Source organism: Temnothorax americanus, unplaced genomic scaffold, assembly GCF_048541705.1.
Source record: "Temnothorax americanus isolate GAGA-0224 unplaced genomic scaffold, ASM4854170v1 Scaffold15, whole genome shotgun sequence".
NCBI classification, from domain to species: Eukaryota; Metazoa; Arthropoda; class Insecta; order Hymenoptera; family Formicidae; genus Temnothorax; species Temnothorax americanus.
The window spans coordinates 67,104-79,936 of NW_027509286.1; the positions used below are offsets into that span (position 1 = coordinate 67,104).

General features: G+C 33.1%; 2 protein-coding genes across 6 annotated transcripts; one reads left to right on the plus strand and one right to left on the minus strand.

The window, feature by feature from the left end:
- Positions 1-555: 555 nt before the first annotated feature.
- On the minus strand, positions 556-4,693 carry LOC143895247 (uncharacterized). 2 transcript variants are annotated; one of them, XM_077402255.1, is made up of 3 exons: positions 4,477-4,693; positions 4,050-4,356; positions 556-3,609 (listed from the first exon to the last, which is right to left on the minus strand). In XM_077402255.1, exons 2-3 carry the CDS (start codon positions 4,263-4,265, stop codon positions 2,782-2,784), a joined length of 1,044 nt encoding a protein of 347 aa, XP_077258381.1. In that variant the 5' UTR covers positions 4,266-4,356; positions 4,477-4,693; the 3' UTR covers positions 556-2,781. The 2 variants fall into 2 exon arrangements, with proteins under 2 accessions (XP_077258381.1, XP_077258380.1); XM_077402254.1 differs by having other exon boundaries at positions 4,459-4,693.
- A 1,387-nt stretch (positions 4,694-6,080) lies between these two features.
- On the plus strand, positions 6,081-12,285 carry LOC143895067 (E3 ubiquitin-protein ligase MARCHF5). 4 transcript variants are annotated; one of them, XM_077401869.1, is made up of 8 exons: positions 6,081-6,537; positions 7,018-7,238; positions 7,312-7,480; positions 8,147-8,355; positions 8,566-8,911; positions 9,177-9,212; positions 9,694-9,862; positions 10,125-12,285. In XM_077401869.1, exons 2-8 carry the CDS (start codon positions 7,061-7,063, stop codon positions 10,278-10,280), a joined length of 1,263 nt encoding a protein of 420 aa, XP_077257995.1. In that variant the 5' UTR covers positions 6,081-6,537; positions 7,018-7,060; the 3' UTR covers positions 10,281-12,285. The 4 variants fall into 4 exon arrangements, with proteins under 4 accessions (XP_077257995.1, XP_077257996.1, XP_077257997.1 ...); XM_077401870.1 differs by having other exon boundaries at positions 8,150-8,355; XM_077401871.1 differs by having other exon boundaries at positions 6,082-6,537; positions 8,593-8,911.
- The last annotated feature ends 548 nt before the right edge of the window (positions 12,286-12,833 follow it).

Consider the following 12,833-nt stretch of genomic DNA (forward strand, 5'->3'; position numbering starts at 1 on the left):
GTTGTGTACCGATGTCATTAATATAGCGAAAGTTACATCGAATCGGCCTTCAAGCATCAGTAGGCCGATCTTCTTTCTTTCTTTTTTAGCATTTATTACGACAATCAGTTGAGTTTGTGAATTTAGTAGCTTCTTTCCGTTCATCTCCCAACTTGATCCTCTCATTCCCAATTTCGATTTAAGTTCAGAGTCTTCTCTGCTCTCATCTCGTCTGTACATACTAAGCGTATACTTTTCCCTTCTCCTCGGATTTGCGCGCGCGTTCCGTTCATTTTGAGTGTGTTTCCGAAACTCAGGCTTGGAGAAAAGTGTTGTGTTTCACGAAAAAAAAAAGAGGAAAAGCTTAATAATAAAGGCGATAGACGAATATGCGAGCCAAAAGGGAGAGAGAAAGAGCAGAGGAGGAGAATAGAAAGGGAGAGAAGAGACGCGGATGATCAGAATTTCGACAGTGTTTTATTAGACGTTAAGATTCAACACGATTGAGCGGATTGAGCAAAAGTTAATTATAATAATGTCATTTGGCGCGTTGTTTTCTTTTTTTTTCCTCCCGGCGCGCTCTCGCGTGTGTGTGCATGTATGCGTGAATGCCAAATTCGTATACACGTGTTTAGCTCGACAATCGAAAACGAGCGAGCTAATTCTTTGTTAGGGCGAGACAAGAGATTGGAGAAAGAGGAAAGCCAATCGCAAGGACGATATGCGCCATTGAAACACACGTTCACGTTAATAATGCGATCCTCCAAAAAAAGTTATGTCGCAGGAGGTAATACTTGTCCTTGCGAATTATTACATTTAAATCAATAGAATATGAGAATCAAAGTTTGTTGTTGCAGAAAAATAATGAGAATTGCTGCGATTGGCCTTTGTATGTCATTTGATTTATTAAAGATAACAATCTGTTGCAAACTTTTTAAAGTTTTTTATCTTCCCGTATGCATAATACGAGCTTTTTTGAGCATTGCGTGATGTATCTGATTATAATATGCGAAATTATCATAGGTCATTTTGTTGTACCACACAACATCGTGCAAAACTTTAAAAGTTTGATTTCATTGTTCAACAAAAAATTACTTTTTTTTTCGAATACATGAACGAGAAAAATTTCCTATAAGGTAAACACGCGTCCCAGAGTGGCCGCTGACGGTTAAGCATGATTCGTCATATAAATAATACAATTTATAATATTAGAAAGATCTTTTAATATAAATATTTGTTTTTATTCGAAAATTTGAGATTCCCTTAAGCAGGGAAAAATTATTTCAACTCACATATATATATTAATTAATAATTAAATATTTACACAAGTAATGGGGCGTGTCAATGTACCAGTGCAGATGGCCGGACGGCTGAAATAGATTGTGGTCTCAGATACTTGATTCAGAACTGATTAAATAAGAATTTTTGGAAAAGAGTGATGGCAAATTTCGCCCATTTTTTGGGATCTCGAATTTCAAAATTTTTTTTCATGGCAATAATAGTACTATTATTAGATAAAACATTAATCCCAGTAAAATTTCAAGATGAGCATATATTAGGCACGGTTCCGCGGAGATACAAAGGGATTACGGGATATCGAAAATTCGTATAAAGATTTTGTATAAGGCATATATATATATATATATATATATATATATATATTCCACCTATGAGAATATCATTTTTTCCACCCTTATGGGATATATGTCAAAAATGCAAGGGTCTCTAAAAAAGTTTATATTTTTGTTAAATACAAAGAATAAATATTTTATATTTCCAAAGTTTTTACAGTAGTAGACAGTATAAAGGTATTGGTATAATTCATTTGCTTTAAAAACATATTAAATAGTACTCAATAAATTAAGTTTTCCTTAGGTGCGGCATATATACCGCGGAGTTTACCCTATGTAATTAATTTCTGCGGCACAATGTAGTACAAATCTAGCATAACACAACACTTTTTTTATTTTTATTTTTTTACAAAATGGCAGTGTTTTTATGCTTGTTGGTTTCACCAAAAGAAATAGTATATAGGGACTTGTTGGAGTTTTGCAAAAGCAGTTTAATGGCGATAATATACAGACTATATAATAGTTGTTAAAAGTCGTGTTAATATTAGATGAGGATACGTCTCATATGTGCATTAATTATCAGAGTTTTTTTACACGTTGGGTTATGCGCATTATATGTGACCAATATATGAAGCATTAGATGGTTTATTTTCTCATAATACTACACAATTTTTATTATTTTACATTTCTATCACTAATGTTATAAAACTTGCAATCAACACTTTAGCTATAGACACTGAGCGAAATAAAAAGTAACGCAGGCTATATATTAGATGACAATATATCGTCGCCGAACTCTCTGTATATAATTTACAAACGCTATTAAAACTAAACCTTAAAAATAAATTATATGCATAGTGCATTATATCATTTGCTAATCACATTTTTAATCCTTTGTAGTATGAATTTTATTAAGGTTTAGGATATCAATATAAATCACTTTTTTCCAACAAAAACATTTCAGCCGTTGATTTGTGGCACAATATAATAAATAGAACCTATATTTAAAACATATACTTGAGTACGTCTTAAAAAAATCCAACTTGATATATATGTATATATATATATATATATATATATATATATATATATATATATATATATATTAAAGTATGTCTAAAAAAATTAAAACTATTATATATAAACTTTTCTGTAATTAATCATAAAATAATTAATATTACGTAGACGATATTAAAATACAAAGTAATTTCATCATATTATTTTGTTCTCGTCAACTTTGCATATTATTAGTGATATAAGTTGCAAAACATTCTAGCCACTCAAGAAAGTGGGACATAAAAATTAATGAAACATTTTTATTTTCATTGTAGATTTGTTTCATAGTTTGTAATGCATATTTTTGCGTGTGTGCTGTATGATGCTTGGGACTTATTCTTAATAAAATTACACAAGAACGTAGTTTCCTGGGATAAAGGTCCACGATATCTCTGTTGTAATTTTCACAAGAAATAGATATCCGCTTTAACATTGAATCTGTGAACGCCAGGACTGCAGATGCATATTGCAACTGAACCAACAGTTGATTTAAAAAATTAAACATTAATTGAAAAATATATGCAGATCTGGCACCAAGCTCCAATAATTTATCCAACATCTCCTCGTCGTTACTTTGGTTAGCTATATGATTTATTTTCTTTAAATTGGGAACCGTGTACACAAAACTGTTGAACAAAGGCTCTTCTATCAATTTAAATTTTTGTAAAGCATATATTTCTTCCTTCGTAGATAGTCTAAGATGCAAATTTGAGCATAGAGCGTTATGTAACAGTCTTTTAATTTTATCATTTGCTTCCAATTGTGCAAGTTTCACAAGTAATCGATTTGTATGATGCATAAAACGTGTATTCTTAACCGACAGGTGTATTACAGAAAGAGTTAAACATATCAAAATGTTTTCCGAGTAGCACTTGATCAAAACATCATCCGTAAGATATTTGTCCAAAAGAATATTCATAAACTTGAAGCTATTTTCTTTAGATGTAAATATCCTCAAATGTTTAAACGTGCTCGTTGTTCTGCAACACGTCCGTAAGACGTCCTGTAACATAATCATATTGAAATATTAATTATAAAATGGCTAACAAAAAAGTAAAAGTATATTAAGCTATGTTTTCTATATAGGGTGAGTGTGCGAAATCATAGTATAAGCAAGACGAAGATGATTCGTCATGCCAAATCATTTTTTTTGTACGAGGTTTTTGAAATAAATGATTTTGGAAATCTATCAAGTACTTGGACGTGCACTTGACTATATCTCGACTAACGAATCCAAGCTATAGACTGCTATATTCTATTCTTTTTTTTCCTGGACAATGGCAAAGAATATTTTAATTTCTTACTTCAATCTTATTTAACACGTTGACTGTCAAGCCATATTTGGCAAAAGGGTCTCTGACGCCACGTTGACGTATGCGTGTTAAAATGTACTACGATTTCGCACCCACCCTGTATATCTATATTTAAGAATAATTAACATACAATAATCAACAATCGAATCGAATAACGTTGATAAGCTTCTTTGGATATCTTATAACATAAGAGATTGTTTAACGATAGACATAAAGCATTCAATACTGTGTCAGATTGTATACAAAGCAAAGTTTTCTTTGACATATTTTCATACGTCTCAGACTGATCAGCATTTTCTGCGTCACTGTAACTTGTTAATATCACTCTTAATATATCTGTATCCATACTGCATCCACGTGGCAAAGTAAAACACAAACATATATAGTTATATTACGTTGCATGTACTGACGTGTTATTTACACATCATGAGATTAACCTATAAAAAAGAGTAACATTACTAATTAACATAATTTAAATATAATTTTCTTAAGGCAAATAAATAATAAAGGAAAATAAGAAATATTTATGACCGTTATACCATTTTTATGACACCAACATATAAATACATCCAGATTGCGAACCTATCGATCTAAACTATTTATTTAAAAATGTAAATTAAAATAATGGAAATAAGTAGTATTAATAAATTGAGCGCGTTCTCCAAAATTCTTCTCTCGTAATGGTAGGTAAGCTTCGATCGATACAGATAGATACAGATAAACTAAACAAAGAAAAAAATCTTGCGAATTGATTTCACAGGCATTTAGGCTGAGTTTCCACTGAGCGCGTCGCGCGTCGCGTCGTCCGAGTTGAACCAATCAAAACATCCCATTTCATTACATTTTTGTGACGGGATCGAAATGGGATGTTTTGATTGGTTCAACTCGGACGACGCGACGCGTGACGCGCTCAGTGGAAACTCAGGGTGCCATTACATGGAGCGCGGAAACGCGGAAACGCGGAAGCGCGGAACAGAATAGTAACTAGATTCCGCGTTTCCGCGAGTTGAGTCCCGCACGTTTGAACGGAAAAGCGGAATCCGCTATTATCGTGTATGTACATATGTATGGCTGCGTTTCGATATTCACTGCCAGTACTTAACGCAGCCTATGTATGTACCCTGGCTTGCATATAAGATATACTTCATAATAACCATCAACATGATGTTTGGATCTATAATATTATACTGCCACTTTTATTAAATAATAAAGTAATCGAAGAGTATGTGTAAAAGCTTTTTTTTCAATGTGATTAAACAGCTCCAAAATTTGATGGAGTATACTGTATCCGCGTTGACAACGGATTTTGACGCGTTCGTTCCGCGAGTTTGTTTCTCCTTATATTACATGGAGCACAATTTGCGCGGAAAAGCGGAACAGTATAGTGACAAATAGACATTTGTATTCATTTCTTAAAATTGTGTTCACGTAATTCATTGCAATTTTTATTAATATGCTTATCTTTTCAGCTTATCTATTGAATACAAGCATTTTAATCAATAAATACCGTTAAAAATTAATATTTTATAATTCTCCGTTCCGCTTTTCCGCTCAAAATATGCTCCATGTAATATAAGGCATTCAAAACAGACGGAACGGATCGACGGAAATCTAGTAAATTTTGTCTTCCGCGCTTCCGCGTTTCCGCGTTTTCCGCGCTCCATGTAATGGCACCCTCAAGGACGATCAGCAACAGCCATGGCTGCGTTCGGATTCCCCACCCGAGTGCTAAAAATCCTATAGTATATGTTACGCGCACTATAGATTTTCAGCACGGCTGCGTTCGGAAACGTCACCCGGGTACACACATACATACTCCCTTCTCCTTCTAAGGGTTGGTTTATAATAGCCGTAACCGTTGATTTAAGCCTTAATCTTTAAGAAATTGACCAATCACAGTCGATTATTCTTCTCACATTCGACTGTGATTAGTCAATTTTTAGTAGCTGAGACGCGTTGATTGGCTGACGCAAGTTACGCATACGCATCTTACGTCCCATGTGAAACCAGCCTCAGAAATCTGCGTGGTCTATTTCCTTATGCACATGTGTATGGACCGCGCAGTTTTCTTATGCTTACGCCGTATGCGTTGTGCAGATTGGTCAAAGTCAAAACCTCACTCCTCACTGTTACGTTCTACCAGTTCTACGGAAAAGTGTGCCCTGCTTTATCTTCTTAAAATAACCCAAGAAATATCCCCTTCAAGTTTGTGGACTTATTTGGAAAACACCCTGTATATAAATAAAAATAATAAGATAGATCAAGATGTAGTCATGAACGCAAGGTCATTTAATCGTAAAAGAGCTGACTGCTGAGGCGTCAGTGACGGTCAGTGCTGGTCAGTGCCGTCAATCAGCGTATTCAGCGTCGCGCGTTTACGTCAGTTCACGTTTGCATCATATACATTGACGTTGACGCGGTTGACGTACGACGTACGATCCTCGCGCGATCGCATTTCGCTGATTTCGCTGATTTCGCCGTCCCCCGACCCCGACACCGACAGCGGCGACAGCGGACAGTCTCGACAGGATTGAGTGATTTGACTCGTGCGCCTCGTGCTCGCATATACGATACGGCTCCATTCTCCATTCATCCACCTTAGGACGAATAGGTTCGATGTATGTACATACATACGAGATACGAGTGTCGATTGTCGATACTGTCGATAGTGGCGAATAAAAAAATCGTGAAATTACGTTGCGTAACGGTGCGCACCTACGGTGCGCAAAAAAACATTTGCGTAATATTTATGCGATTCGCGGTAACGGAATGCCAAAAGTATAAACTCGCCCGAGACAGAATTTTCCGCTGATACAAGATACAACCGATTATATAACCGTATAACCTCCCGCATTCAGATATCGGAACCTAACCAAGTGTCATATAATTTTGGGATTAGGTTGAGAAGGCACCGGGCACCGATCCTTCCTCACCCGAAGAAAGCTCGAAAAAAAGAAAATTGTGCAACTAATGGGAATATACTTATTCGCTAAAAAAGTGAATCGGCTGTATGGGTCAAAAGCGCTCGCGATTCGCGTTCAGACTGTTAGAGAGATGCGTTTGTAGGCGATAATTAAGTATCGTCTTGTGTTTTCCAGGTGGTAATGAACTTGCGAGAGCGTTTTGCCTCACTGAGACGCGATGTCTGACGATAACTTGCCGCATATCTCCTATGGGCTTGATAGCCGTGGAAGGATAGTGCGTATTGAGTCCGGTATAACCAGGGCCAACATCCGACGTCTTCCAAGCATAGAGGAAGCTCTAAGGAGACTCAGCACAAATTTGAGATCCGATAGACAAGCTGTTGACTCTAACAATGGTAACGCTTGACGAACGAAATCTTTTTGCCTAATGCAGAGCGAATTTATGAACGTCACTTTTTTTTATAACAGAAGTATCTGATTCTCGAGCCGTGGCTCAAGTAGCGTCGCTGGAGGATGATAGTTCTCAAAATGCATGGGACGACGTAACGGATCATGAGTTATCTGTTGATATTACCGATGGGGCATCTTCGCCGAATCAAATCACGTCCAGCGTGCCATCGTTGACTCCGGAAGAAGAGTAAGTTTATGCTTATTGTTTGAAGCAATTATGCATTTTTTTCTTTTTTTTAACGAATGCGTGTAAGCTCGATTTCAATTGTACCTTCAATCTCGGTGCATTTATTATTGCCAAGAAATATTCTTCAAACTATGAGATGTCTCCTAAGTAAGTATAAAAAAATTGAAGGGGAAAAATTCCTTGGCTTACTTTAGGAAGAAGAGATCCTATGAATGTATAAACATTTATATATATATATATATATATATATATATATATGTCCTGCTTCATTTTCAAAATACAGAGTGTCAAAGATGCATGCTTCTGGTGAATCTAAAAATGTTTTATCGGTACTAGAAAATGGTTCTTAATACCACGTGTACGCGTACCAAATTTGAGTAAAATATTTTTAAACGTTTTCCAGATTTTCGAAATTTTACATTCTCCCCCCTCTCTCCCGCAACATTGACGCTCTGTATTTTGAGAACGAAGCAGTTTAGGACACACGTTTGTAGGACTTTGTCTTCTTGAAATAAGCCAAAGAATATCCCCTTCAAGTTTGCGTACTTACTTGGGTAACCTTTTATATCGTCTAATTTTTTTATAATTTTTTAGACTTACGGCAAATTCCTGCGATTATTGTTTGACGCGTTCTATTAATTTATAATGTCAACCTCTTTTATCCAGCAGGCGATACTGCTGGGTATGCTTTGCAACCGATGAAGACGATGCGACCGCAGCGTGGGTTAAACCGTGTCATTGCCGAGGCACTACGAAATGGGTTCATCAGGGTTGTATTCAGAGATGGGTCGATGAGAAGCAAAAGGGTCATGCTGGACATGCCGTGGCGTGCCCACAATGCAATACGGAATATATCATAGTTTATCCAAACATGGGTGAATATATTATATTGTACATACATAGATACATATGTGTATGCATGTGTGTGTATATATATATATGTATGCGTGACATTGTTATATCTAATGTTACAGTTAGTTCAGTGTTTTTGTCATTTCTTAAAATTACAAGTATCTGTCTTATATAAACGTTATTTTACTTTATTTTATTGTGATATATATTATAATTATACTCTGCACGTGTAGAGTATCCTACATGCGAATCAATTGTAGGTCCATTAGTGGTAGTACTCGACACGATTGATGCGGTCATCTTCCGAGTATGCCCTTTTATCGCCGCTGGTATAGTAGTTGGATCCATATATTGGACAGCTGTGACTTATGGTGCGGTTACCGTCATGCAAGTGGTGGGTCATAAGGATGGTCTTACCATGATGGAACAGGCTGATCCTTTAGTCCTACTGGTTGGCTTGCCAACTATTCCAATTATGTTGGTTTTGGGAAAGATGCTTCGTTGGGAAGATCAGGCCCTTAGTTTTTTGAGGCGACACGCATCCAAAGTTCCTATTTTAAGGCATTTTCTACCGAGCAGGTTTGTATCGGCAATATTACTATCGATAAACAGTCAAATTCCACTATTCATATGTATATACCGTAGTAAATTTATGTTCTAGTGCAATTTTCTTTTTTTTCTCATTTTGCAAGGAAATCTATAATATTTATCGCCATTTTAAAAATATAATATATGTTATGTATGTATTATGCTTGTAAAGATACTAGAAATTTCTACTTCCAGTATATCCTAAAATATGAGTTTAAAAAAAAACGCTTTAATTGAAAGTTTATTAATTTTTAAGGCTACATCTTGTGGGGTCAACGCAATCTTACTCCAGGTAAATTTTTTAATCACACACGTAAATCGATACTCTTTATTCTGCATAAAAGTAGATAAAGTAATCGAAAAATGTGAAATGAGTTTGCAAAAAATATAATTTGATACGTTATCTCATAACATTCACTTTTCGTTGACTTTATCCTAATACTTTTATAAGTAGAATAAAGATAATTGAGTTGTGTAGAAAAACTGATTCCATTACGAAAAATAGTGATGTTGAAATTCTAAAAATGCCTCCATTTAGAACGAGATTATTATTGTGCCGATTATAAACTGGTTCTCTTAAAAAATCAAACGTCATACTTTAAGATTTATTGGAAGTAATAAACACTGGTGATGTATCCTCTATATAAATATCTTTGGAAATTACATATATTTAACTGAACAGTTTTTATTTACGGAAAACCCGATATAATACAGAATATAGTGAAAAATGCATCCAATTAAAATAACATGCTTTTAAAATATAATTGTTGCAGTTATACCGACGAAGACACAAGTATACAATCTGAAGATATACCTCCAATGAACGATCCAGTGTCTGCGACACGTGTTCTTTGCGGCGCACTTTTACTGCCGACCATCGCTAGTCTATGCGGAAGAATATTCTTCGAAAGCATAAGTTCCAACTTTCAGAGAACATTGTTGGTACGTATTAATTCTTCAAATTATAAAAATACTGTCACAAATCTTGTATTACTCTCAAATATATACAAAACGATTTCATATATGTATATTATTAAAAATTAACATTATTCTTTAAGTAACTGAAGAACCGTCTTGTTTATATATATAAAAAAATTTGCCATTATAAATCATTCATTTCTACACAAATAGTTCCCTGTTGTATTTGTGTGTTGTGCGCGCGTGTACTTTTTTAAATATATTTTTCTATTTCTTATATCTGTAGGGTGGTGCAGCCTTTATAACAATAAAAGGTGCGTTCAAAATTTATCATAAACAGCAACAATACAAGAGACAGTGTCAGCGTCGCGTAATGGACTATACGGAAAGCAATGTAGCGTTATACAAAAGGCAACAAGACTCCGAGAGTGATCGAAGTTAAATAAAATATCAATGAATATATTTGAACGTCGATTAGTGTGGATATAATCTTTCAAATGTAAAAAGGAGCAGATCGACACTCTACAACAGTAGCGCTATTTATACATAAACGGTCTTACAGATATAATCTTTAATGTTACGTATATATCCAGGTTGATCGCGTAGTACAGCCATGTGAAATAAAGAGATAGTTGTATATAAGGATATAAAAATAAGAATTACATTTGAGTAAGATCAGTGATTGTGATTCAGGATTGTATTTTCCAAAGGTGAAAGATGTTGGGCAATCTAAAGGATGACATCTCCTTTAAATTAACATTTAGAGGAACAGTACTTTTTAATAATTATATTACACGGGTAATACTTTCTACTATCTTCCTTGTACGATGAAGAATGAAAGCGGGAATAATTACACGATTTTTTTCTTTATGTTATTAGCGTTATCTAACTTTAAATAATCTAGCAATAATCATTGATTTTGAATTTTATATTATAGTGAAAAGCTCAAGTGCTATCGCAGAGAAAAGAAATAAACGTAACAAATTATTATGACAAATGTTTGTTACGTAAAACTATTTACTGTGACTCTAGATACGTCTACAGAATACAGAAATTTATATATGTATAAATTATATATGTATATATATGTGTGTGCACGTGCGCATACATATGTATACATATATGTTTATACATAAATATGCTATATTAGAATTAAGGTTCGTGAACTATATTTTGTAATCTAATCTCACATGTAAATGCTGTCATAAAATAATCTCTGTAGCAAATATAAGAAAACCATAATTATTTACTTACATAAAAATTTACAGTGTTCGTAGTTACATCTATATTTCGTGTCATATACATTTACATTTTATTTTGCAATAGTATTGGATATCGGGCATTCAAAGTCGCAAATCCGTTATTCAAACCAATGCTAATAAGCCAAGCACTCAATAACCATGTAAAGATTGAATGTTCGTTAACTTGTCTACGTAAATAGTAAAAGAAACTTTCAAGTAACAAGCATTGTATCTTACAATAATTTTTAAAAATGTCAAATGTGTCATATTCTTTTATTTTAATCATTTTTCAGATAAAAAATATCTGAGTACCTGATTTGCTAGTTTGAAATAAATTGTCTGTTCGAAGTGATCGAGTACTGATACACATACTCGAATAATTAATAGTATCATTTTGTAATAAGTTTACAAACTTGATATTTTTTTTAACAATGTAGATTTTAACTATACCTTTATTGAATTTATTCCCCTTTTTCCTGGTTAAATATAACAAGTTTTTCAAAGTATAAAATATTATATTATAAATTATAAATACGTCATAAACCAATCCACACACACATTTAACACAAATATATTATTAACAAATAAAGTATACAATTTTTAGAGCGATGTTTTTTAATAACTTTTTGTATGCAAATATATTTATTGAATAGATGCTAATAATATTCTTGCCGTTTTCTGTTAAAAAAATTATGTATACGTTGTCTTTAAAAAGGTGGTTTGTGAAATTATGAGATGAAATTACCTATGTTCCTTTTTCTCAGCACCAGATCAACATATTCGCGAGTCATACTTAATTTTTTGTTTTCTTATATAATTAACTACATTTTGATCGACGTTTTTTTATTTAAACAAACCTCTGAATTTTTATTATTTGAAAATTATTTTTTACAATCTCAATTATTGAAAAACGTACAATCAAATTATAGGTTTAATATTTTCCAAGAAAAAGGTACATGCATAAGAATAAAAAAAATAATTTTATAGAAAAATGCTTCTAAGTTTTGATGATCATCCTCTTTTTCTTTATCTATTTCAAGTCAAAGCTTAGCAGAGAGGAAGGAGGGCCACCAAATAACAAGTTTTTTAAATTATTTCTTGATTATCCGTTAATCCTTCAGATCGCTAGAGGACTATATCCAACCTCTTTTTTAAACATTTAGACATATTTAAAAATCATTATCTGTAGCTCAAAATATAAAACAATGTTTTTTTAAAATAAAAATTGATTGTTTTCAATATTATCCTGCCTTTTAATGTAACATTATATGTATATTTTATTTAAGTACTTTAGCTTCAAAATAAGAAAAAAAAAAGTTTAAAAAGTAACAGATATTTTTTCCAGTTATGAAAATATTCTTAAATTTTAAAACACCGCTTTCGAAGATAATATATACATATTTTTCACGATGTTCTTAATTTTACTAACAATTTATTAATATCTCGAGAGTCAGGGCATTCTCTTTATTATCTTTTCTATCTAAACTGTTTTGCCCGGTCTCGTAATGACCTTTTTTTGTACTATATATCTAAAGAAAATATTACCGATACAAATTTATTTTACAACCTATCTTGCAATAAATAATTAATATCTTAAAAATTAAAACGCATAAAAGATAAGAGAAATATATTAATTAAAATATGTAAGTTTTCAAAAAATAAATTTTTTACATATAATGCTTTATATTACAATAAAAATAGGTAACAATAAAAATAGATTAAATCGATATGTAACAAAATGTACAATTTTTGCT